Source organism: Neocloeon triangulifer, unplaced genomic scaffold (assembly GCF_031216515.1).
Source record: "Neocloeon triangulifer isolate White Clay Creek 2 clone unplaced genomic scaffold, ASM3121651v1 ptg000014l, whole genome shotgun sequence".
Classification (NCBI taxonomy): domain Eukaryota; kingdom Metazoa; phylum Arthropoda; class Insecta; order Ephemeroptera; family Baetidae; genus Neocloeon; species Neocloeon triangulifer.
In genome coordinates, this window is record NW_026775556.1 from 794,086 (window position 1) to 819,595 (window position 25,510).

At 39.0% G+C, this 25,510-nt stretch overlaps 4 protein-coding genes across 11 annotated transcripts; 3 read left to right on the forward strand and 1 right to left on the reverse strand.

The window, feature by feature from the left end:
* Window positions 1-3,482: 3,482 nt before the first annotated feature.
* On the reverse strand, window positions 3,483-13,326 carry LOC132200579 (uncharacterized). Of its 5 annotated transcripts, none has more exons than XM_059626160.1 (7): window positions 12,946-13,326; window positions 11,082-12,885; window positions 10,504-10,877; window positions 4,940-10,446; window positions 4,642-4,846; window positions 4,423-4,584; window positions 3,483-4,356 (listed from the first exon to the last, which is right to left on the reverse strand). In XM_059626160.1, exons 1-4 carry the CDS (start codon window positions 13,096-13,098, stop codon window positions 10,108-10,110), a joined length of 2,670 nt encoding a protein of 889 aa, XP_059482143.1. In that variant the 5' UTR covers window positions 13,099-13,326; the 3' UTR covers window positions 3,483-4,356; window positions 4,423-4,584; window positions 4,642-4,846; window positions 4,940-10,107. The 5 variants fall into 5 exon arrangements, with proteins under 5 accessions (XP_059482143.1, XP_059482142.1, XP_059482144.1 ...); XM_059626159.1 differs by having other exon boundaries at window positions 11,082-12,678; window positions 12,733-13,326; XM_059626161.1 differs by having other exon boundaries at window positions 10,504-10,693; window positions 10,757-10,877; window positions 11,082-13,326.
* A 2,816-nt stretch (window positions 13,327-16,142) lies between these two features.
* On the forward strand, window positions 16,143-19,475 carry LOC132200583 (uncharacterized). 2 transcript variants are annotated; one of them, XM_059626170.1, is made up of 10 exons: window positions 16,143-16,300; window positions 17,448-17,540; window positions 17,613-17,729; window positions 17,812-17,919; window positions 18,035-18,121; window positions 18,547-18,639; window positions 18,704-18,743; window positions 18,798-18,868; window positions 18,920-19,034; window positions 19,091-19,475. In XM_059626170.1, exons 1-10 carry the CDS (start codon window positions 16,172-16,174, stop codon window positions 19,309-19,311), a joined length of 1,074 nt encoding a protein of 357 aa, XP_059482153.1. In that variant the 5' UTR covers window positions 16,143-16,171; the 3' UTR covers window positions 19,312-19,475. The 2 variants fall into 2 exon arrangements, with proteins under 2 accessions (XP_059482153.1, XP_059482154.1); XM_059626171.1 differs by having other exon boundaries at window positions 18,807-18,868.
* Window positions 19,476-20,115: 640 nt separating this feature from the next.
* LOC132200584 (C-type lectin domain family 4 member K-like) lies at window positions 20,116-23,522 on the forward strand. Of its 3 annotated transcripts, XM_059626173.1 has the most exons (12): window positions 20,116-20,269; window positions 20,569-20,661; window positions 20,734-20,829; window positions 20,931-21,005; window positions 21,292-21,375; window positions 21,432-21,471; window positions 21,528-21,589; window positions 21,640-21,754; window positions 21,819-22,516; window positions 22,579-22,740; window positions 23,351-23,390; window positions 23,458-23,522. In XM_059626173.1, exons 1-9 carry the CDS (start codon window positions 20,201-20,203, stop codon window positions 22,046-22,048), a joined length of 864 nt encoding a protein of 287 aa, XP_059482156.1. In that variant the 5' UTR covers window positions 20,116-20,200; the 3' UTR covers window positions 22,049-22,516; window positions 22,579-22,740; window positions 23,351-23,390; window positions 23,458-23,522. The 3 variants fall into 3 exon arrangements, with proteins under 3 accessions (XP_059482156.1, XP_059482155.1, XP_059482157.1); XM_059626172.1 differs by having other exon boundaries at window positions 21,819-22,740; XM_059626174.1 differs by lacking the exon at window positions 21,292-21,375 and having other exon boundaries at window positions 21,819-22,740.
* On the forward strand, window positions 22,672-23,974 carry LOC132201463 (hepatic lectin-like). Its single transcript, XM_059627644.1, has 5 exons — window positions 22,672-22,740; window positions 23,351-23,390; window positions 23,458-23,522; window positions 23,576-23,690; window positions 23,745-23,974. Exons 1-5 carry the CDS (start codon window positions 22,672-22,674, stop codon window positions 23,972-23,974), a joined length of 519 nt encoding a protein of 172 aa, XP_059483627.1.
* Window positions 23,975-25,510: the final 1,536 nt, after the last annotated feature.

Below are 25,510 nucleotides of genomic sequence, written 5' to 3' on the forward strand. Positions count from 1 at the left end.
AGAGAGAGAGTGCAATTTGGTGCGGCCGAGCGTCTCGCCGCTAATTAGACAGAAGCTAGGTGCACGGGTGGCGCGCGCGCGGCCTCTTTGATTACGCGACGACTGCGAGCGAAAAGATGCTGAAGGAAGCAGGGATTTCCATGCGAGAAGAGCAGAAAAAGCAGAAAATAGAGGCGAGCAGCAATCAAGGGCGCATCACAAGGCAGAGCGAGCGAGCGAGCCAGAAAATAAATAATGTTTCCTAATTTGAATAAAAGAAATGCTTCTTTTGTGTTGCAGGAGCAGCAGCAGAGAAAGAGCGGAAAAAAAGAGGAGAGCAGTTTTGCTAATTTATACTCGCGCCGGCTCGTTGGACGAACGGGGGGTGGATGTGTGGGTGGTTGCTTTAAAAAGTATTGATGGCAGCGCAAGCGAGGAGAAGAGAGAGATAGCTCGAGAGTTGCCACTAATGAATTCCCAGCAGCCGGGCTCGCTTGCTTGCGAGAAAAAGTTAAGACATGAGCAGCCCCTGTGTATATGAGTTGCCTGCCCGCCCGCCCTGCCTGCCCACAACCCCCTCTCGTTCCACCCCTTCCCCCTATTACGCTCACACACACTCTTTTTACTTTTCTTTCCCTCTTCGCAGCATCCTTTAAAACTCATTACTATTGTATTGTTATTCCTCCTCCACTCCCTTCATTATTCATCCGCGCCGAAATTTTTCCACATCTAACCCCTAAAACTCGAACCCTCTCGTTATACACATTACATCCTCCACGTGTGCCGGCGTCAAATAATAATCCCCGATTGAAATTTTTATGCAAATCTATCGCGGGCGTCAAATCGAATTTATGCAGATTCGCGGCCTCGAATTTTTCTGCCGAAACTTATTCTTCCTCGCCGCGTATAATTAAATCTGGCTGCGGACTCGTGAGTAAACAACGCTCGAGAGTCGATCAACATCTATATTGTTGGAGCGGAGATTCTCACCAACCCCCATCCACCCCCCTGTACAACCTGCAGCCCCCGTTCTAAAGAGATTTTAATTCTGTTCCAAAATAAATGTTAAAAGCTACAGCACATCTTCTCAACTTTTTATTTAGATAATTAGCTCTTGCAATACAAAAGCTGTTTAATTTAATAATTTTGGTAATGGTTTATTTAGAATCATTATTAATTTTTGCTTATTTAACAATAGAAATTGTGAATTGATAGTGACAATTGAACTTTTAATAATTGAAATTGCTTCTGATTTGAATTTTCGTCAATATAATTTATTAAAATTATAATTTTGTAATAATTGATCAAATCATTAAAATAATTATTAATTATATTATTTGGATTTATAAATATTTTACAAGTTTAAATTCATCTCGTTTTATAAATAATTATATTTAAATTGTATTTAATATTTTGTTTGGAAAAAATTTTGTCAAAAGAATAAAAAAGTTTATATCACCACAATTTTTTTTTAAATTTTACATTTTTTATTTATCTCAGAGGCGGTCGTTGGTCATGAAGCAGGTTTATGTGTTCAGCCCTTTTTTTAATTACCCTTTTTTCAGTTTTGATGACAAAAGCTCCTTGATAAACGATAAAGTTTCGTGTAGTTTACATTTTACAAAAGATTTAACAAAACTTGATGTTTTCCTTTTTATTGACGCGTGTGTTATTTATTGCGCAATTCATGATTGGCCGATTACGTGTGCACCCCCCTAGCTCGGAATAGCAAAGCCACCCCAAGGGGATGATGCTCCAAGCGCAGGTATCAATATTGGCAGATTATATGCACTCGTCGCTTTCACGGGCTGCCGCGAAAAGGTCCTCTTTCATGCACATATCGATGAGCGCAGAGTGATCCAATTTTCAGCCTCCCCCGACCCACCCCCAATCGTATCAAATAACACTTATTGCCCCCGCTAATTCTCTTTTATCGCCCCGCAAAAAAACCAGAGCGACCGCAGCCAGTTTGTTGGACAACAAGATAATAATGCCACAACAAATCATGAGTCAAATCTAGTTTAAAGTGGTTTTGTTGGCAAGACAAAAAGTTCCAACAAATTAATTAATGACCTCAAAATTTGAAAGAAGAAAATAAGAGGGAGTTTTATGACGAATCTCAAAAAATTAAAGTGGAGGGAGTACTTCTTTGGCCAATCAGAAAGTTGCTTCACTTTGAATACAACTTTCTCAAAATAAATTATAAACTTAAATTTGGAATTCATATTATTGCTTTGTTTCATTTTATCAAATTTAATGATATCTGTAAATTCGCTGTAGGTCCGCTTAATGGGTCCAAATACCTGGCTGGTCAGCGTGCAAAGGGTCTAAATGCCAAAGTGGCTAAATGCCAAAGGGGCTAAATACTATTTTGACCAATATCAAACTTTGCGTGAAAACTGATTCCAATTGACTTCTTTCGACCCATGAAATATGGGTACTAACTAAATTTTATAGAAAAATTATCTAAATTAACGCATCAATTTATGCAAATTAAATGGCTCCATAGCTTATTATACCAATGTACAGGGCTGCTATGTAAATTAGAGGAATAAAATTAAAATACTGTTGTGATTGTTTTGGAAATATGGAATTTGGATCGTTTTAGCAAAATAATGGCAATATCAAGGTCAGATATTTTTAATTCTACCTAGAATTCTACCTAGAACAAGGGTTTGCATCGAGGGCTGTAGTTTTGTAACCGCTGGACCAAAATTGAAAAACTTGGAAAGAAAATGACCGCAAAAAGGTAAATTGTCTTTCGAAAAGATGAAATAGGTTTTCAAAAATATTTTTATACATGTATTTCATATTTTTTCCAAAAAATGCTTCTTTTCAAGGCCAACCATTTATTAAAAAAAATTTATCTCTAAAATATATAAAAGCACGGTCCATTGCGGTGATTTTCATATAACTATTTACTAATTTTTTTTTAATAGGTACTGAATAGCAATAAAAAACGCAAACCTCTATGTTTATTATGTACCAGGTAAAATAAACCAAATTTGACCTTGGAATATCATTTCCAGAAATATTTTAACCCTTTTTGGTGATTTTTATTGCGATTCCATGATTAAAACTATTTTTTTAATATAATTTTCAACTTTCGCTTTTTTGACCTTGCAATAAAAAATCAAAACGCAAGAGTGTATCATAATATAAGCACTATTTTCAACTTTAATTAATAGATTCTAGTACAATAATTTCATTCCAACAAGTATATATGAGGTTTAATCTACCAGATAATTTATAACTTGAAATATCAGTATTTCTTCTTTTACCCCCTCTACTGTAAAATTACGAAATATGTATTTGGACCCTTTGCACGCTGACCTGCCAAACATTTAGGTCCTTTGCACGCTGACCAGCCAGGTATTTGGACCCATTAAGCGGACCTACAGCGAATTAATAAATTAACAGAGTTAATTACCATTATAAATTGATAAGTCACTTTGAACTGCAGAGGAGGGGGAATTTTATCAGTCAACCAATTTGAAATAACTCTTAACTCATTACCTAAATATAATCTACACAACTTATTCTTCTCATTATGCTTGCTTTTTAGGTTCTTTTGGCTTGCGTAACCTAAATAAGGGCACCTTTTCACTTGAATAAAACTTGGCTTGTTTCGAGTTTACTTGCTTGTTCTCTACTAACTTTTTATTAACCCAAAACAAAAGGTAAACGCGCTGCGCTGCGCCTTGGCGGGAGATCCAATTTGATGCCAATAGAAAAGTGCTATGCTTACTCTTTTTCAGACATAGCAAACCTCCAGAGGCAGATCAAAATTACAATTTTGATAATTAATGTTGGATTACAGCATAGCACTTCAAATTAAATTATACAATTATTGTATCAGTGGCAAATAATAGCAAAATGGTTAGCAATTTTAAACTCCCTTAAGTCTGATTTAATTTTTTTCTCACTCTCGATGAGCGCCTGAGAGGTGGCTGAAATTTCACCTGGTCCAAGTGCCTCTCACGCTCAATTCCCTCTCCATCTTTCACCCTCACACGACGAGGGCCCAGTAGTCGGACTGCTTGCCCAGGGACCCACTTATCTCTTCCTGTGAATTGTCGGAACGCCACTTCTTGACCCTCAACTCCTCCCCGAGGCTTAGTTGTGACTGCGGCGATTGCCCTCTTCTCCCTTTCAATTTGTCGTCTTATGTGTTGTTGATCTGGGTGCACTTTGTCGATGACCGTCTGAGGCCTTCGGCCAAGGTTGAATTCTGCTGCTGCGATGCCAGTAGTGGGATTAGGACAAGAATTTTGGCCCAACAAAAAGCTGTCCAACTTCTTTTCATCACCACTAACTTTCTTGAGGAAGGCTTTCACTGTCTGGACACCTTTTTCTGCCACACCATTTGAAGCAGGGCTGTAAGGTGGAGAATATACAATTTCTATAGAATTATCACTACAGAAACTTTCAAATTCTGCTGACCTAAATGCGGGCCCATTGTCAGCAACAATCACATCACACAATCCCTGGAATCGGAAATTCTTTCTACAGAAGAGTATCACGTCGTCTGCTGACATTCCTCTTGTTCGCTCACAATCCATCCATCCAGATAGCCCATCAACTCCAATAATGAATGTTTTCCCCCTGGAAAGTTCAAAAAAATCTAAATGCACTCTGCTCCATGGACGGTGTGGTACGGACCATGGAATAATAGGTGCTTTGTTTGGCGCCTTGTTGAACAGTCTGCATGGTTCACAGGCTGCACACAAATTTGAAATCTCTAGGTCCATTTCTGGCCACCAGAAATATTGACGGGCCAGTGATTTTGTTCGGACCTCTCCGAAATGGTTCGAGTGAAGCAAGCACAAAATTTTCTCTCGCAGGCTTTGCGGCACCACTGCTTTCTCTGCAAAGTAAACCATTCCATTATTTACCCGCAGGTTTTGCCAACGATTTTTATAATGAGCTAGTGACTCAGGAAGGCTTGCTGCATTTCTACCTTGCAACAGAAGAGGCTTGATTGCAGAAAGTTCTTCGTCGACTTTTGCTTCTTCTTTAAATCTGTCCACTGTCAACGTTGGGTTCAGCAAGTCCATGAAACAAATTTTGGCTTTGAACCAGAGAGAGCCCGCTTGAATAGCCCGCGATTGTCCGCCGAGGTTTCTCGGTGAGTGGCGGATCGTGGCCATCTACCGGTCAACATTGGAACGATCAGAAAGTAAACAAACCGCCTCGTGTTTTTGCTGTCGCCGGAAAGAAGAAAGAAAGCAAATAGACTCACTTTTTATTCGCCGCCGGCCAACTCGTCCCAGTCCCGACCCGAATAAGTCATCAGGTTTGAGTTTAATTGCCCGCTCAAGTCATTTAAACCCATTTTGTCGTTTCTCGTCATCTCCGCCGTCCATGTTTGGGTAATCCCCGGAGAAAATGACCATATAAGGCCCGATTTGAGAACTCGCGATCTGATTGGCCGGAACCTTCTGGAAGCGAGTAGAAGCAGACCGATGCGTTCTCTCATTGGCGCTGGGCAGTGGAGCGAGAGAGTTCGTGCTGAGACGCTGAAGGAGCAAGAGCTGCGCGCCGCGAGCTCTTGGCTGCCGACGGGTTTCGGACGAATTTCGGCCTAGATTTGCGAGTTCTCTGGTAGTGTGAATTGTTCCCTGAGTTGGTCTGGTGTTGGTTAGGCGTTTATTTGGTGAGTTTATTGGATTTTTAGTTAATTTTGCCCGGTTTGAGAAGTTACGTCGGCCGCACGTGGTGCTGAACCCCGCCGATTTTTGAGTTGTAAGTCCCGAAATTGTTTGGTTTTGCGTGGAAATTGTCGGAATAATTAGCGGTTGAATTGTTTTCGCCGCTAATTTGCATATTTTTGTCAGATTAGTGGAAGTTGCGAGTTTTGTGTAAGCCGGTGAACCGAGCGCGCCCTGTCGGCGGCGGCGGTAACCGAGGCCCGATTCCTCCCATCGAGTTAGTTTGTTTCCCTTCCTCCTTTTGCCGGTAGAGGCGCTGTTGGCCGTTTCAAGTGTAAAGTACCGTGAAGTTAGCAAGTAGAATAAATAGAGGTTCAGTTTAAATTGTAATTCTTTGTGGTTTTCGTTCGTGAGTTGGAGTTTCCCGTGGGATTTAGTTTAAGATTAGGTAGAGTAGAGAGAGAGAAATAGTTTAAGAGAAGAAAAGCAAGTAGTTGATCAGAGAAGAAGGAAATTGTTGAGAAGAGTGACTGGGAGAATACGATTGAACAAAGGAGGAGACCTGCGTTCAATCAAGTCATTCTCTTAGTTCTGGGTCGTTGGTGGAACAGGCCGTTGCCACGATTCAGAACTTGGGGGCCTGGCCTTGTCGTGCCTCACGTCGTCTGGCGTGACTCCACGGTGTAATCCGGTGTGTTAATTTTTCTTTTTAGTGGAAAGTTGGTTGCGCTTAGAAATTTATTTTTGGTTTTAGTGGAAAGTCTTTGAAGGTAACCCTTTGTGAGTGTCCTTGGGGGCCTTGTTAGTGTGGAAAATAGTACCCGCGAGGTGTAGGAAAATTTTGGTGTTTTAGTTTTGAGTGAATTTTTTTCTTGTAGTATTAGAAAATTGGAAATTGCATTTTGTAAAAAAATTGTGTGAATTTGCTGTAAATAAAGGAGTAATACAATGGATGTATTTTCTCCAAACCATTTCCCTGTCCCACAATCGACTCCATGTTACCCATATGTCGATAGTTTGCGCTTGAGCGAACCACCCACCCCGTTGCAGAAATGGATCCCTGTGGAACTATCTCATCAATTGATTGCCGAGGAACGTCGCCGACTGGTGGCTCAACAACTACAATGGGTGCAAAACGGTGCCTACTTGGACGGTGGACCTCCTGGTGCACAATCAGCCCAAATTCCTCCTGGTGCTCAAATGGTGCACAATGGTGCTCAAATGGTGAACGGTGGTGCTCCCGCCATTCCATTCTTTGTCAACTCAGCTCGTGCTCATAGTGTCCCAATGGTTCCAAATGGTGCTCAGCTTGGCGTAGCAAGTGGTGCTCACCTCCCTTTTCACCTTAGTGGTGCCCACCCAGTTCCTTTCCCAGCCAATTCTTATGGTGCTCATGCAGCCCACGGCAATCTGTATGCTTATGGCGGGCAGAATGCTTGTGGTGCTCATGTTACACCGGCCTCCATGGTGAACAACAATCTTCGTCAAACTTTTGGTGCTCAACCGGCGCATGCTTTGGTGCCGCAAATGCCTGGTGCTCAACCGGCGCATGCTTTGGTGCCGCAAATGCCTGGTGCTCAACAGGGGAATATTGCTTTTGGTGCCAGCGGTGCTCAGCCCTCTCCACAGGCCGCTGTAGGTTTCCAACCGGTGAATACTGCACACATTCCAGCATCGTCCTCTTGGCTGCACAAAAAGCCACCACATTTCAAAGGCATTGGTGACGTGGTTGACCCAGTAGATTTTTTAGCTCAGTTTGAGACGTATGCTTTGCATCTTCCTGTCTCCATTGACGTTGCTTGCAGGTCCATGATGAAGGTACTTATGGAGGCTCATGCAGCTCTATGGTTTAAGTCTTTTGAGGTGTACACGCCACCAGGTTATTCCTATGCGACTTTTGCTTCGGCTTTCCGCACGCAATTCTTCCCTCAGAGCCTGCAGGATGGTTCGCATCCTTTTGATAGTGACGCTTCTTCATACGTTAGCCCTGTTGGTGCTCATTCTGGTGCTCCGATGGTGCCCAAGTCTGTTAGCCCTGTTGGTGCTCATAGTGCTCCTGTTGACAATGTTGCCAATTGTGGTATTCCTTTCAGCCCAGGTTCGAACAATGGTGCTCATGGTGCTCACATTGATTTTCATGCACAAAGAGCGCAGAACACTATTGGTGTCCATAACCGAGCAGTAACGTCTTCAGAGAGTATTTCTAGTGGTGATCTTCTGACATCAACACAACAAGAACTGGCGAGTCCTGATGGTTCTCCGAAAGGTGTTGCCGAGCTTTCTCAGCACCCACAGGATGGGGGGCCGTTAGCAGCAGTTAGTAGAGGTGAGCAGTCAGACGGCAAAGTTTCCAGCTCTTTGGCAGTGAATGAGGATCTTCAGCCTCCACTTCATGACCAACATGTTTCTGATGCTAATCAATTGCTCTCTTTATCCCCTCAACACACCGCCAATGTTCCCAGGTGTGAAACGGAACTGTTTCCAAAACCCCAAGCCTATTTCAGGAAGGAAGAGCCCTCCCTGTACCTACAATTGTCCTATTATCAGCTGAACCAGCTGTTTAAAAAATTGAACTCCAATCCCCCTAATGATGACTGTGAGCCAGAAAAGGACCCCGAACCTGGAGATGACCCTGTACTGGTGCAGATGGGAAACATAGATGTGGATCCTGGATCTGACCTTGAAGTCAACCTAGGACTGAGTGACCTGTTTTATGAGCCGGAGACGTGCACAATCATCAACGAGGACCACCAGCTGGCGCTAGAGGATTGTGTGAAGGACGAGATGCTGACCATTGGAACAGAAGCCTCATTACAGCACGACTACACAGAAGTGAGACCTTTTGTGAAGCTAGCAGACGCTGATGCTGGTTCTGGTTTTGGCCTGCTGCTACAAGTGACAACAACTGTGCGCGATAAAGGACCTGCACTGCCAAAGACATTCTTCAACACCAGGTGCAACATCTTGGATGAGCCACATGGACCTGACATCACTCTGAAGGAAGACAAGGCTGATGACAACCAAACTGCTCCATGTGTCCTGAGACAATCGGACACCTACGTGGGATCCAGGGCGGTCAGACTGCAAAAGTCGTCTGACAGGCGTTCAAGCAGGGCTACCCCTTACATGATTCCTCCCTCAGAACCACCAGATAAGCTGCCCTTGCGCACATTCTGCGTGGCTGACCCGAGATTGGCTGAGTGTCGTCCTTACATTCATCCAAGTCATCATCCACCCGATTCCCTCGCCCTAAGCTCCTTTAGTAAGTTTTTGCCAAATGTTTCTTCGAGACATATGACAAAAACTTGGGGGGCATGAACCAGAGAGAGCCCGCTTGAATAGCCCGCGATTGTCCGCCGAGCTTTCTCGGTGAGTGGCGGATCGTGGCCATCTACCGGTCAACATTGGAACGATCAGAAAGTAAACAAACCGCCTCGTGTTTTTGCTGTCGCCGGAAAGAAGAAAGAAAGCAAATAGACTCACTTTTTATTCGCCGCCGGCCAACTCGTCCCAGTCCCGACCCGAATAAGTCATCAGGTTTGAGTTTAATTGCCCGCTCAAGTCATTTAAACCCATTTTGTCGTTTCTCGTCATCTCCGCCGTCCATGTTTGGGTAATCCCCGGAGAAAATGACCATATAAGGCCCGATTTGAGAACTCGCGATCTGATTGGCCGGAACCTTCTGGAAGCGAGTAGAAGCAGACCGATGCGTTCTCTCATTGGCGCTGGGCAGTGGAGCGAGAGAGTTCGTGCTGAGACGCTGAAGGAGCAAGAGCTGCGCGCCGCGAGCTCTTGGCTGCCGACGGGTTTCGGACGAATTTCGGCCTAGATTTGCGAGTTCTCTGGTAGTGTGAATTGTTCCCTGAGTTGGTCTGGTGTTGGTTAGGCGTTTATTTGGTGAGTTTATTGGATTTTTAGTTCATTTTGCCCGGTTTGAGAAGTTACGTCGGCCGCACGTGGTGCTGAACCCCGCCGATTTTTGAGTTGTAAGTCCCGAAATTGTTTGGTTTTGCGTGGAAATTGTCGGAATAATTAGCGGTTGAATTGTTTTCGCCGCTAATTTGCATATTTTTGTCAGATTAGTGGAAGTTGCGAGTTTTGTGTAAGCCGGTGAACCGAGCGCGCCCTGTCGGCGGCGGCGGTAACCGAGGCCCGATTCCTCCCATCGAGTTAGTTTGTTTCCCTTCCTCCTTTTGCCGGTAGAGGCGCTGTTGGCCGTTTCAAGTGTAAAGTACCGTGAAGTTAGCAAGTAGAATAAATAGAGGTTCAGTTTAAATTGTAATTCTTTGTGGTTTTCGTTCGTGAGTTGGAGTTTCCCGTGGGATTTAGTTTAAGATTAGGTAGAGTAGAGAGAGAGAAATAGTTTAAGAGAAGAAAAGCAAGTAGTTGATCAGAGAAGAAGGAAATTGTTGAGAAGAGTGACTGGGAGAATACGATTGAACAAAGGAGGAGACCTGCGTTCAATCAAGTCATTCTCTTAGTTCTGGGTCGTTGGTGGAACAGGCCGTTGCCACGATTCAGCTTCTTCACAGAAAAGTTCATCTTGATCCTCCTCAACAACTTCCAAAGGCAGCCTAGAAAGGACATCCGCGTTACAGTGTGATTTGCCTGCCTTATGCACAATTTCAAAGTCGAAATCCTGAAGGAATAAGTAATACCTCTTGAGTTTTGCTGGTAAGTGGTCAGATAATGGTTTTCCAGGGCTGAAAATACCAAGAAGAGGCCTATGGTCAGTGATTATCGTGAACTGACGTCCCCACAAAAACTTTTTCAGTTTCTTGACAGCCCAGACAATGGATAGAGCCTCCACATCAATCTGCGAATAATTTAACTCAGATTTCTTCAATGATCTTGAAATGAACATGATAGGTACCTCTTTTCCCTGTTCAACTTGGCTGAGCACTGCACCGATTCCTTTGTTACTCCCGTCACATGCTAGTATCACATCCTTGCTTGGGTCAAAGTATGCTAGGGCTGCCTGCTTGCTCACAATTCTTTTTGCCTCCTCCATGGCAGTTTGGCATTCTGTGGACCAATAGAAACGCGCCCCTTTCTTCAGCAACCTATACAGGGGTTGGAACATTTCAGCCTTTTTCGGGAAAAACCTATCGTAATAGTTAATATACCCGAGATAGGCTCGTAACTCATCGAGGTTCTTCGGGGCAGGCATGTCTTGAATGGCCTTGATCTTCTCATTAGTAGGTTTCACTCCTTCTTGAGTAAACAAATAGCCCAGGTACTCCAGTTCTGTAACATTAAATTCACATTTGCTAAGTTTCACTTTCAAACCACTTTCTAGAAATATTTGTAACACTTCTCGGGTTGCTTCTGTTAATCTTTTTTTTGTAGCTGCACAGATAAACAGGTCATCGAAGTAAACAAATACTTCAGGAATTTTAGCAACTTTTGCATGAATCTTTTTTTGGAAAATTGGAGGGGCAACTGAGATACCTGGTGGCATTCTTCGAAATTTGAATCGTCCTCTCTGGGTAGTTATGGTCAGAATTTCGGACGACTCCTCGTCCACCTCAAACTGGAGGTATGCCTCGGCTAAATCAATTTTGGTGAAATGGAATCCTTTCTTCACTTTACTCAGCAGTTGGTCTAATGTTGGTAACGGGTAATCTGAGCGCTTGATCTGCGGATTTACGGTTGACGAGTAGTCGGCACAAATTCGCACCTTGTCACCTTTCTCTACCACTACTATCGGCGTGGCCCAATCAGATGACAAAGTTTGCTCGATTACTCCTGCTTCTTCCAGCTCAATCAGAGCCTTTTCTGTTTTCTCAACAAGTGCAAATGGCACTTGGCGAGCGTTTCGTTGTATTGGTTTTGCTCCATCCTTCAATTCAATTCGCACTGGGGGGCCCTTGAACCTTCCAAGCCCAGGCGAAAATACTTCACTCAAATCTTGAAATTCTTCAGGAATGTTTTCCATCTTGAAGACACTTGCACTATGCTTTTTTTTCCTCTTTTTCTTTTTCTTCTTTTTCACTTTCTCCGCCTTCACATTTTCTCTTGCAATCACTCTTGGAATTTTCATTTCTACACCCAGTTCTTCAAACCAGTTCCGTCCAATTAAAGCTGGCCCAGGTTGCTCCATCACTAGCAGTTCAAGCTGAACTGGCTCTTCTCTTCCTTGTAGCCAAATAGGCACAATTAATGCACCAGCTGCTCTAATTTCAGGGCCATCACCCCAAGGCTTCATTTTTACATTCGATGGCTGCAACTGAGCTCCTTTTGGAAAATACTCACTGAACGTTTGCCCTCCAATCAGTGAATATGAGGCTCCAGTGTCAAGTTCCATTGGCAAAGTTTGCCCATTTAATTGGATGTCTAGAAAAATTCTCTTACTGGACAATTTCTCGCATTTAGTCTCCATTTTCAAAAGGTAGTTTGTGACTGCTTCTTCTTGTCTTCGAGCACCTCCTTTGGCTCCCTCGTCTTCTTCACTAGAACTTTCTTCACTTGAGTTTTCTTCATTATCCAAGTGATGAGTCGTTTTGCTTTTCTGCTTTAGTTTCTTGGTGTAGCAGACATCTTCTTGGTGCCCAATTCGCCCACAAAATTGGCACAACTTTTTCTTCAACTTGCAGTCATCCCTCATATGACTTGTTTTTCCACAGCAGAAACACTGGTTGTTTTTCTGCATTTCTTCATAATGGCCCAACAGCCCACCTTTTGTTCTTTTCCAATTTGGCTGGCGGTCCTTGTCAGGTGCTTTTTTCTGCACAACTTGGTGCAGCGATCCCTTTTGTCCACCAGACAACTCCTTTGCCGCAGCCTCTGCTCGCTCATGTGCGTAAATCCTCGTTGACACGTACTCGACTGTCAACTTGTCATCTGGTTCAAGGAGAAGGCTCTCCTTTAACTTCAAATCACGTAAACCAGATATCATCCTGGCCACCATTGCTTCGTCTCTCTCCTTGAATTGAGCTTTGTCTGCCAATCTTGACAACTCCGTAATAAACTCTATGGCTGGCTCTCCAGGTTGCTGTACTCTGGCATGGAATCTATCCCTCTGGACAGACTTAGTTGGTTCTGCTTGCTGAAAGTATTTACCCATTACCTTCCAGAGCTCAGCCAAAGTCACTTCTTTTACCTTTTTAGGTTTCAGCAAATTTATAATCAGGGTATAAGTTTTGCTGTCCATATTCGTCAGAAATGCGTTTCTCTGCTTTGTTACGTCTTCAATCCCTTGGTCTTCAAAATACAAGTCCCATCGGTCGGTGTATTCGTCAAAGGTTAGTCCACCCTTTGGATCATAAGGTTCAATCCTTGGTCTTTGAGGCGTCATTTTTGAATGTTGACTTACTGTTTCATTGAGCTCTTCACCCTCGACTTCTTCTTCTACAATGTTCTCCAAGCTGTTTCCTGGCGAACTATCTTCTGCTACGTCCAAAAAGAGCGGTGATGGACACGTTTCGGACAGATCAATAAACGATGTTTCTTCTGGGCTGTCGGCCATAATCTAAATATGAGCACATGGTGATAAGCACACTGTTCAGCTTTGTTCGAATATCCTCGTCGCCACTTGAAATAACTCTTAACTCATTACCTAAATATAATCTACACAACTTATTCTTCTCATTATGCTTGCTTTTTAGGTTCTTTTGGCTTGCGTAACCTAAATAAGGGCACCTTTTCACTTGAATAAAACTTGGCTTGTTTCGAGTTTACTTGCTTGTTCTCTACTAACTTTTTATTAACCCAAAACAAAAGGTAAACGCGCTGCGCTGCGCCTTGGCGGGAGATCCAATTTGATGCCAATAGAAAAGTGCTATGCTTACTCTTTTTCAGACATTATAAATTGATAAGTCACTTTGAACTGCAGAGGAGGGGGAATTTTATCAGTCAACCAATTTTTCCATATGAAATATCTTATAAACAACAATAAATTAATTCTATCTCCTAAGATATGACATTTCTTACTTATTATTAATATTATTCTTCTCAGACAATGCAAAAAATTTTTAATTGGAAAAAAAGAGAAGAAAATCAATAGGTGCAAAATATTATTAATGACTAAAGGCAATCTTCATAAAAATATATCCAATTGTTTTTGCTTTTGAAAGTGCTTTATCAAAAAAATTAACTATATATGAAATTTCTAACGCTATATTTTAACAATTTTAATCATGCTTTCCAATATCGTTGAGAATTTTGCATTTCAAAATCCACGTATTTATCACAACAAACATTGATAAAATCTTAGCAATTAAATACAAGTCATACTTCAGCAATGAGAAAATAATTGCAAAGATGGACGAGTTTTGCAAAATGCAGAAGATCAATTATAATTTTTAAATGTGGAACGCAATCTCGCAGAGAGATTCGAGACATCCATTTCCGTTGCTTGCGAATATCGATCAATTAGCATGCGAGAGCGACGAGAGCGAGCGAGGGCAGTAATTGCGCCGCGAAATTAATAATTAGCGCCGAGAGCGGGCGAAGGAAAGAAAGAAAGAGAGAGGAGAGTTTTGCATCTGGCGCCGGAGAGGAAAACACAAAATCTTATTTCGCCTCCGCGCGCGAGTGTGTGCGAGAGAGAGAGAGAAAAAGAGAGGAAGATGGAAAGAGCTGCGCCGCGCGTGCTTATATCTTTGCTGCTTTTTTGTAATTACACACGCGAATAATAATGGGGTGCTGCGAAGGGGGAGAAAGGGGGTGGGCGGGTGGGTGCAGGTCGCGAAGAAGATTTAGTCGCGTACGTCGTACGCCGCCGCCGCCATACTTTCTTATTCTTTCCACTTTCTTTTTGCCGGGCGAGGGTTGCTGCCGCCGGGGGAGGGGGTGGATTTTATGCGCAGGCTTTATTAATATACATGCAGAGTGTATGAAAGCAAGCCCCTGCGTTAATGAGTAATACCGAGGGGAAATAGAAAAAGGGGTTGAAAAAGAAGCAAAGAAGACGCGAGAAGAAGGAGCAAAGAAAGTGGGGGAGGAATTATGCCCCGCGCGCTCCATCGATCTGCATACAAAAAGTGCGGCGGACCCACCCCCCATCCACCCACCCGCTCGCTCACTCGCGCGCGCCTCGATTTTATATTCTCAATTAATTCTTTCTCCCGCCGACGCAGCACAAATTCCCCTGCTTAAGGTGCACACACGCGTCTCACATGCAACTTCGAACCTCTGCTTCTCAGATCTCAGATTTTTCTCGAACATGGACAATTCCCTGCTTCGGTTCGAGGGTGGAAAATGAGTGACTAAAAGAAATTTTTTATTCATTCTAATTACTCTTTGAACTACGCGGACATCATTCGAATAAAAAAATTCAAAAACTTTGAAATCTAATAATTTTTTTTCAATTTAATTTTCAAGCTAATCAACGATGAAGTAAATTAATTTAATTGATAATACCGTTTCCGAATCAATAACCAAAACTAATGAGTAATGACTAAGTAATATTTTCATTATTCTTGCTTCCTTTGGAGCAATTTCGAATTACTATGCGTCATTTGAAAGCCACTGAAATGGACTTCAATTTGGTCATTATAAATCAAAGCCACAGGTTAAGTTTCAAGGTCACTAAAATTTTTATGAATTGTTAAAAACAGTAGCAAACAAAGAAGATTTAAAATATTTTGATCGTTCCCACGGAAAAATTGCCCAATTATTTTAATTTACATCAAAAGTTTGGCTCGACACACACAAAATCGATTTTTCGCACTTCCCAACCCCTGACAATCATCAGGGTTTTGCTGAATTTGAAATCAAGGTTAATTTTCATGAATAGAAAATTTTTTAAATATAGATAATGTGAACCGTGAAAATATTTAATTTCTTGCCGACTTTGATGATATATCAAGTTTTATTTGATGAAAATGATACATTTGGTCACATCTTAAGAATAAACTTGGTGAGATAAAAGAGGTATAAATCGTGGGTATTTCTTTTTGAATTTAAAAGCAATTAAAAAGGGATTCATTAAACATGAATTTTTCTACTTAGAGTATAGGGTTTTTAATAAAATAGAACATAAATGAAGAATAACTGAAATCCACCTCTGTGATATTATTTCCAATTTTTCCAGATGCACGCTAAACAAAGCGAAATGATTTTTGTGTGTGATTAAATGCAGAGATTAAATTGACAAATTTAGTTCGCGACGAGGAAAAATAATTGCTCGAGTCAGCTCTCGTTGATCCGCGATTGCCCTTCTGAACTTTGACCCAGCCGTCATTTATGGGGAAAACTATAATTGAAGCACAAAAAACCCATCAAGAATTATTAGGCAGCTTTTTCACTTGCTTTTGAAAAACAAAAATGTGTATTTTTAACATGTTTTAACTTTCTTCCTTTGTTTACTCACAGAACTTACGTAAAATTTATAACTCGTAGTTTATACAAAATTTTGAAGCAAAAAATTGAAATAAATATCATGCATGTCAGAATGAAGTGTAGCGATTTGAGGAAAATTTGCTGATAAATATTGTTTGTTGAATGACGTATGAGTTGATAATTTGATAAATTAATAAAAATTCCAAATCTTCTTTTCCTGCTTGTCAGATCTTTTTAATTGATGGTGGCAAAGGGCAATGATAAAAGCTGAGGATAAAAGGCTTTGGAGAACAGACTCAGTGGAAAAACTGACCATGGCTCGTTTCTTTTTACTGCACATCGTTTTGCTCGTCGCTGCAGCCCTGGCCAACGAATCTTCAAACAAGGTACTCTAAAAATCGATTCATTTTTTAATTTCATACTATTGCGTGGCAATTTAAACAAATCTTTAACGCGTTGAAAATAAAAGTGTAAACAGTATCACTATTTAAAATAACATTTAAATTTTTGAACAAGATATTATAGCAAGTTACAAACCCAAAAGTCTTTGAGAAAATTGTACGTGCCGCAAAAATATTTTCATATTTCCTAATTAGGCAAAATTATAGTTAAAAAATGATTTAATTTTTATTTTATTTAAGGGACCGTTCATGAATGATTCACCGCGAATTGGCCTAAATTTTTGGTTCACAATGCCAATCTGTAATCAAAGTATGTTGTTGGGGTTATTAAGAGGGTCCTCTGACTTTTCTGTTGATCATTTCTGTGTAGGTCAAAGGTCAAGGTCACTAAACATAAAATTTAATTTTAAAGTCGATTATTCTCAAAAAAGTATATTTTTGATATTTTTTTTTTTATTGTGTAAATGCAAAAAATGTAGCTCATAAAATTCTGCTTCTGGTGGGTGATTTTCAGAATGACATTATTTTTAGTTTTTCTGCAATTCGTGGCCGAAGTTAAAAAAACGTGTTTTTTTATACTTGACATAGGCGAACTTTGGTGTTTTATCAATATTAAGAAATATTTTTGTCAATTCATGATCTATGAGGTTTCTCCTAGTATTTTATTCACAGATTTTGAAAATATTCCCAAATATATTTAAGTTCGCCATTTTCGCCAATGTCAGGAATCGAAAAAAAAAAAACAAGTTTTTCGATCTTCGGCCAAGAATCGCAGAAAAACTAAAAATAATGCCATTCTGAACATCACCCACCAGAAGCAGAATTTCATGACCTACATTTTATGCATTTACACAAAAAATATAAAAAAAACGCTTTTTTTGAAAAAAATCGGCTTTAAAATTAAATTTTAATTTTAGTGACCTTGACCTTTGACCTACACAAAAATGGTCAACAGAACAGTTGTTCAGAATAAAAAGTTACGCTGGGTTTCGAAGAGAGCAGATCAAAATTCCCACTAGAAGCAAAGATATTTGCAATTTTTATGTTCATTGTGAACCAAAAATTTAGGCCAATTCGCGGTCAATCATTCATGAACGGTCCCTTAAATTAATGTAGACATTTCTATTTTTAGCCACCAGAATCAGAGTTTCAACAGGAAATGTTGAAGAATTTGAACAAAACGAATGAAAAGCTGGACCGTTTAATGAGAATCGTCTACAATCAGGTTCAATTCATATTATTTTGTGATTTAAAAAAATAGATTAACCGTCAATATTATTTTTTGGCTTTTGCGCAGGTTGTGGAGACGCGGAGGGCGGCGGAAGAGCAAAACGAGGCGCAGATAAAATTGGAGAAAAATGTGAACATAACAAACGAAAAGCTGGAACGTTTAAGGAGAATCGTCTATGATCAGGTTCAAATTTCAATTTGCGTTTTTTTTTTATTCAAAATTATAAAATCATAATTACTTGCTTCTTATTTTTTGGCTTTTCCAGCCAATGGAGATGCGGAAGCTGGCGGAGGAGCAAAACGAGGCGCAGATCAAATTGTCCAACGCGACCAATGACCAACTGACCAAAGCTGTGGACCGACGCCACAATCAAGTACAAAACTTTTAATTTAACAAGAAAATAGTTGTTAGGAAGATAAAAATATTGAATATACCAGAAAATACATCCAATCTGCTGCACATTGAAAATATTTTAATTTTGAAAACAGACACTGGAAGGCGTTAAGGAGGCGGTGAAAATTTTGAAGGAAACAACTTTCGAGAGGTTCATCAAACTGGAAAAACAAATTGATCAGGTGAGGCAGAAAATATTTTCAGTCGACCACATTCTGCGTAGCAACTAAAATTATAAATATAGCCACAATTCAAATTTAAAAGATTATACGTCAGTAGAAACTGTAATAAAAATTCATATCTGTAACTTTTAAAAATTACCATAAGTTGATGAGTTTGCATGATTTTGTCATCACAATTTTCAAAAATCTCTAAGTAAGCCCTTAGGTAAAACCATACATATTGAAATTTTTATTGGAAAGAGGAGTTTAAATTGATTAATGAAATAGAAGAACGAGATTTTTAAGATCTTGCAGCGCTTATATTTGAAAAAAAAAATCCAAGAGTTCATCAAATTTGCCAATAAACACCAACAAAATGACTATTAAATTATATGATGTTTATTATAATTTTAATGATTAAAATTAGCAATTTGTTTAATTTCCAGACTTTGGAAAGTTTGGCATATGTGAAGCAGGCAGAAAAACGCCAGAATCAAGAGCTTGCCGCTTTGACAAACCTCACTGAAAGTCACATTCAGGTTCTAATTAAATATTTTGACAGAAAACTTCTCTACTAAAAAAGCGACATGATCCTATTTTCAGATCTTTCAAACCAGATTCCTTCCGCACTGCAACCTCGCTCGTACGTTTTTCAAATTAGACAATGTTAGCGTCCCAAAAAACAAATAGAATTAAGTATTTTCAGGTTCGTCAAAACTGACGTTGCTTTCCAGTGGCAAGATGTACTTTTTTTCTTACCCAACTCAGGTAAGTCTCAACTGACACCTTATTTGGTTTTTTCTAATTTTTCTACAACAGACAAACTGGACTTTTGCGAATGAGACTTGCGCCAAAAAGGGCCTCCACTTGGCCACAATCAGAGACCAAAATGAGGCACTGACAGTTGCGGCAGAAGGAAAAAGAATTTATTCTAGTGAGGCAAAACAATATGAAAAACCGTGAATAATTATAAGGCCATTCAAATTTCAGATGGTTGGTGGGTTTCGGCGAAAAACCAAGGAAGTAGAAACGACTTCCGTTGGAGCGACGGAACCAAGTTGGAGTTGGACAGTCCGTTGTGGATGGACAATGCGGACAAGAAGACGGACTGTGTTCTCATCTATCATGGATGGAATAAGGGAAAATTGAATGGCTTTGAATGCACCAATATTCGACCTTTCGTTTGCGAACTGCCAAGCGAATGTTACTGATTGTGAGACCAAATTTGAATTTATGTATTATCGCGATGCAACAAGCTTTTTTTAACGCAATGATGTACACAATTAAAAGTATACTTTTTCCAATAATTTAGCTTAAATGTCTTGGTGTGAACATGGGTTTCCTGTTCGATTGTACAATAAATTTGGTAAATGTTGCAGTTTTTTTTTACTCACCCCCTCGTTCTTCTTAGCTTAAAAAAACTGCTAAAATGGCAATTAAAATTTTCCCAATTTGGGCAAAATTTTATCGGCCAAATTGTCTTCTTTGTGTCATCTGCTGAATGAAATCAAGAATTACTTTTAATGGAAATCCTCCTGGAATATTTACTGCAATTTTCCAGAAGTTATATATAAAAAATAAAATTGATATATAGTAAAAAACAATAATAATTTTTATGCACAATAAAACACATCCACATTGAAATTGATAAATTTTGATAGCAAGGAGGACAAATAATTGCGCACATGAACCACGATGCCTTTTGACTTTTGACATACAAGTCGTCGCATTTATGGGGGGGAAAACCAAAAAAGGCACATGGAGACAAAAAGTTACGTAAGAATTATTAGGAAGCTTTTTCACTCGCTTCTTAAAAAGTAAAACTTAAAATTATGGACATTGTTCAGCTGAATTATACCTTTTCTTGAAATAATAATATAAAGCGGAATAAAGAGCAGCGACTGTAGAAAAAATTTTGTTTTTGAGTGAATTTCAATGCGTTGCGATAGTTATAATGAAAAATAAATAGCTCTAAATCTTGTTTTCATAAATGCTGGCCAGATTATTTTAATTTGTGGTTGCAAAGGGCAGTGATAAAAGCCAGGGTTAAAAGTCTTTGGCGAATTGAGAGCATCGCACAAGTGGAAAGATTGACTGAGCATGGCACGTTTCTTTTTGCTGGGCGTTTTACTCGCCGCCGCCGCCCTGGCCAACGAATCTTCAAACATGGTACTCAAAAAATTCAAATTACTTAATTTTAATATTCACGCGGGGATTGGGAATTACGTAATTTAATTCCCATGGAAAACAAATGTTTATTGTTAAAAAAATTAACTATTTGAACTAAAATAACGCAAAAACAAAGACGCTTAAAATATAATGATCTAAAAAAGTTTCAAAACCAAAGGCATTCAGTGAAATCGGGCAACTACCATTAATGCTAAAATAGCAAATTATTTGCAAAATGATTTTTTTTTAAATTATTATTCTTTAAAAGTATCGGAAATAACAAATTCTATTATTTCTAGAAACAAGATTCAGAGTTTCAACAGGAAATGTTGAAGAATTTGAACAAAACGAATGAAAATCTGGACCGTTTTATGAGAATCGTCTACGAACAGGTTCAAATTTCAATTCCTTGCGTTTGAGATTAACAAAAATTAATCTTCAATCTTATTTTCTGGCTTTTGCAGGTTGTGGTGACGCGGAAGGCGGCGGAGGAGCAAAACGAGGCGCTGATCAAATTTTCCGTCGCGACCAACGATCGACTGGACCATATGGCAAAAACGGTACGAGATAATTTTTAACATGGAATAATGTTGATATTTGTAAATATTGCAAATCTGCCCCAAAATGAAAATGAATTTTAAAAATTTAATTGTGAAACCAGATGATGGACGCGGAGAAAAATTTGAACAAAACAACTAACGACAGGTTCAATCAGTTGCAAAAACAAAACGAGCAGGTGAGCAAGAAAAATATTTATCACAAAGATCATTGCGCAACTCAAAAGTGGTAACGTCAAAATAAGCAGGAATATAGTCAAATTCGTCTGATTTTATTCATCACATGTATTAAAAAATCTTAGACCATAGAAATTTTCAATTTTCATAGGAATAATAATTAAAATAGATTATTTTTCATTCACTTATTTTTTAAATAATGCTCTTTTGTTGGATAAAAGTTGTCAATATAAACCATCAAGAGGGTTATTTAATAAATAATGCGAAATAATGATTTTTGTTTCCCAGACTTTGGATTATTTGAAACAGGTGGAAAAACGCCAGAATCAAAAGTTTGACACTTTGGCAAACCTCACTGAGCATCACATTCAGGTTCAAATAAAATTAAAAAACTTCTTTATTGAATAAGCATCATTTTCTGATTTCAGTTCTTTCAAATCAGATTCCCGCCGCACTGCAACCTCGCTCGTACGTTTGTAAAATTAGAAAATGTTTGCGTCCAAGTAGATTTCATAAATTTTTAGGTTCGACAAACTTGACGTTGCTGTCCAACGGCAAGATGTACTTTTTTTCTAACCCAGCTGAGGTAATTCTCAACTGGCAGCTTGTTTGGATTTTATAATTCTTCTCCATCAGGCAAACTGGACTTCAGCAAATGAGACATGCACCAAAATGGGCCTCCATTTGACCACAATCAGAGACCAAAATGAGGAAAAGGTAGTCGCGGCAGAAGGATACAGACTTCATGCTGGTGAGGCAAAACAATATTAAAAACTGCGCGCCTTTTCAATGATAAAAAATAAATCTATTCTTAGCTTATGAATTGTGGGTTTCGGCGACAAACCAAGGAAGTGGAAGTGGAAAGGAGTTTCATTGGAGCGACGGAACCAAGTTGGAGTTGGACAGTCCGTTGTGGAATGTCAATGCCGACAAGACATGGGATTGTGTTCTCATCTATCATGGATGGAACATGGGAAAATTGGCTACCTTGCCGTGTGACTTTACTCGGCCTTTCATTTGCGAACTACCAAGCGAATGTTACTGAAAATCAATTTAAATTGCTTGATGAAGATTTACTTTCCATTAAAATCCTCTAAGATATTTCTTGCAATTTTCTAGACGACTTAAAAAAATGTAAATTTGATATTTTTGTAAAATGATAAATTTTAATTAATAAAAAGAGGTGGAAAAAGAGTTGAGAACGTCCGCTCTTTTTGAACCATGATGCCTTTTGACTGTCGACTTAAAAGTTAAAAGTCGTCACATTTATGGGGGAAAACCAATTAAGGCACACGCAGCTTATGTAGAATTATTGGGACACTTTTTCATTTGCTTTCCAAAAACATAAATTTGTATTTTTAATATTTTTTCTACTTCATTCCTTTGCTTATTCACAGAACTCACGCAAAATTTACAACTAATAATATATTAAAAAATTTTGAAGCAACAAATTGAAATAAATACCATGCATGCAGAATGAAGTGAAGCGACTTGAGGAAAATTGGTCAATGCCGTATAAGTTGATAATTCGATAAATAAATATTCATTCTAAATCTTGTTTTCTCTTATGGTCAGATTTTTTATGATGGGCGGTGGCAAAGGGCAGTGATAAAAGCCAGGGTTATAAGGCTTTGGCGAATTGAGAGCAACACAGTGGAAAGACTGGCCATGGCACGTTTCTTTTTGCTGATCGTTTTGCTCGTCGCCGCCGCCCTGGCCAACGAACCTGCAAACCAGGTACTTAATAAATTCATTTAACTTAATTTTATTATTCACGCGGCAATTGGAATTTAAGAAATTCTTTTAATATTGAAAATGAAAGTTTATGTTGAAAAAGTTTTTAGCTCTTCTAGTGCAAAAACAAAGACGCTTAAAAATATTGATCTAAGTGTCAGAAAATCTCAAACTGAAACATGCTGATAACGTGCACAAACAATATTTGCTGATAAGGTAAATAAATTTGCAAAAATTCAGAAGAATTAAGCAGGAATAAAAAAATTCAACTGATTTGCCATATTTTAAAATAAAATATACCATGGGATAATTTTATTCATCACATCTCTATTAAAAAATCATAACCCAAAATTTTAACACTAGAAATTTCAATTTACATGAGAAATTAAAATTAATTAATTAAAAAACAACGCGATTTTTACATTTATTATTTTTTTAAAGGCTTTTACACTGCATCAAAGTTGCCAATATAAACCATCAAGAGGGTTATCAAATTAATAATGATTAAAATCAGCAATTTTTCCTTTATCAGACTTTGCCAAACCTCACTGAAAGTCACGCTCAGGTTCAAATGAAATAATTTCATATAAAAAACAACATGTTACTGTTTCAGATCATTCAAAACAGATTACCAGAGCACTGCAACCTCGCTCGTACGTTTTTGTTCAAAATAGAAAATGATAGCGACCCAATAATAATAAAGATTTCATAAATTTTCAGGTTCGTCAAAGTCAAATTTGACCACTCTGTCGAACGGCAAGAGGTACAGTTTTTACCCAACAGAGGTAATTTTTAGCTAAGGCAGCTTGTTTGGATTTTTCTAATTTTTCTGAAACAGAAAAACTGGACTTCTGCAAATGAGACTTGCGCCAAAATGGGCCTCCATTTGGCAACAATCAGAGATCTAAATGAGGCACAGATTGTCGCTGCAGAGGGAAACAGAATAAAAAAAGGTGAAGCAAAACAACATGAAAAAACCTTTCGTTAATCAAAAGCTCTGCCTTTAGATGATGCTTGGTGGGTTTCGGCGAAAAACCAAGGAAGTGGAAGTGAAAAGGAGTTTCATTGGAGCGACGGAACCAAGTTGGAGTTGGACAGTCCGTTGTGGATGGACAATGCGTACAAGAAGAAGGACTGTGTCCTCATCTATCATGGGTGGAACAAGGGAAAATTGACAAGCAACATATGCAACTATGGCACGCCTTTCATTTGCGAACTGCCAAGAGAATGTTACTGAGATCCAATTTGAATTGCAACAAGCTGTTTTAACGCAATAAAGTAAAAATTTAGAACCAGAATTTTTCCTTTAGAAACTTTTGATAAAACGCCTTTTGCGTGAAATTAAGTTCTGAGAGAAGCAGTCGTATCTGCGCGCCGAGCAAACCAACATCTTTTCTCGCAGCTCGCTGCGGGTGGAATTTGTTTTGCTAGGAAAAGTGCTGCTGATGAGGCTTGAATAGCCGAAGCAGCTGTCCAGCACAAAACATGTACGGACAGATTGGGGTGGTTTTAATTTTGGGAAATTTTCGCCTTCCTTTAATGTTTTTTACAATCACAATACAGGAATTTTCTATCTTGTTTACACTGGGTTCGCCTCAGTATCTCGTGTCTCGGAACGTAATTCCACGTAAAAGGCGTTTAGTCAAAAGTTACTAATTTGATTATTCCCGTTTCGAGTGGTTTCTTTGGGTTTTAAATTCTCAAAAAAATAATTTAGCGTGATCGTTTTGTTGTGATCATGGTTTTCTTGTTTGATTGTGAAATAAATTTGGTAGATGAACATTTAATGCAGCATTTTGATTCTGCCCCTCTTTTAAATTGTCTTGCAAAGAATGTCTTAAAATGCACTAGAAATGAGAACGGCTTTGGTTTTTATTGGCAAGCAAAGAAATAATGACTATTTTCCACTTCAAATTGACTCGATTCAGGAAAATTTAATTTTACAACAGTGGTTTAATTTAATTTTTTCCTTTAGAGATATCAACAGCCAAGTTAATTGTAAAATGATGATTTCGTTCTCTTTTTGTTGTAATATTGTGACATGTAAAATATAAGTTCACGAAATTCAACATAAAAAATTTAAGAAGAACGATTCCGAGGTTTGACATTTGATCATTCAATTGAATACATTTTATTTGCTCTTATTTGCCAGAGTCGGCAGAGTCAAAGACTAACTAATTTACTTACAATTATATCACAAAAATCACTTCTTCCACTTTAGTAATTGCATTTCAGCGTATCGCTATTATTTGCATTAACAAAATCTATCTGACCGCGTAGAAAGAATGGCGAGCGCAGAAACACGACACACAAATAAATCAGTTTTTCACAATTTCCAGCCCCTTAATATTATAAGGGTTTGGCCACTCTTATTCCTAAACAAGTTTTTTTTAACGAAGAGGAAAATTTATATATTGAGAAAAAAGGAATACAATAAATTTTGAAATTTTAAATTTTCATTTTAGATTGGAGAAACGTTTGTAAGAAATCAAGTTTTACTTTCAATTAAAATCCTGCCAAGGTATTTCTTGCAATTTTCCAGACGACTTACAAAAAAAGTAAATTTGACTTCTGTGTGTGATTAAAATGATAAATTTTGATAAAGAGGAGGAAAAATAATTGCGCACGTCAGCTCTTGTTGAACCACAATGCCATACAAGTCGTCACATTTATGAGGAAAACCATTTCAGGCACAAAAATTATATAAGAATTATTAGGACGCTTTTTCACTTGCTTTTTAAAAATTGAATTTTTATATTTTGGAGATTTTTCA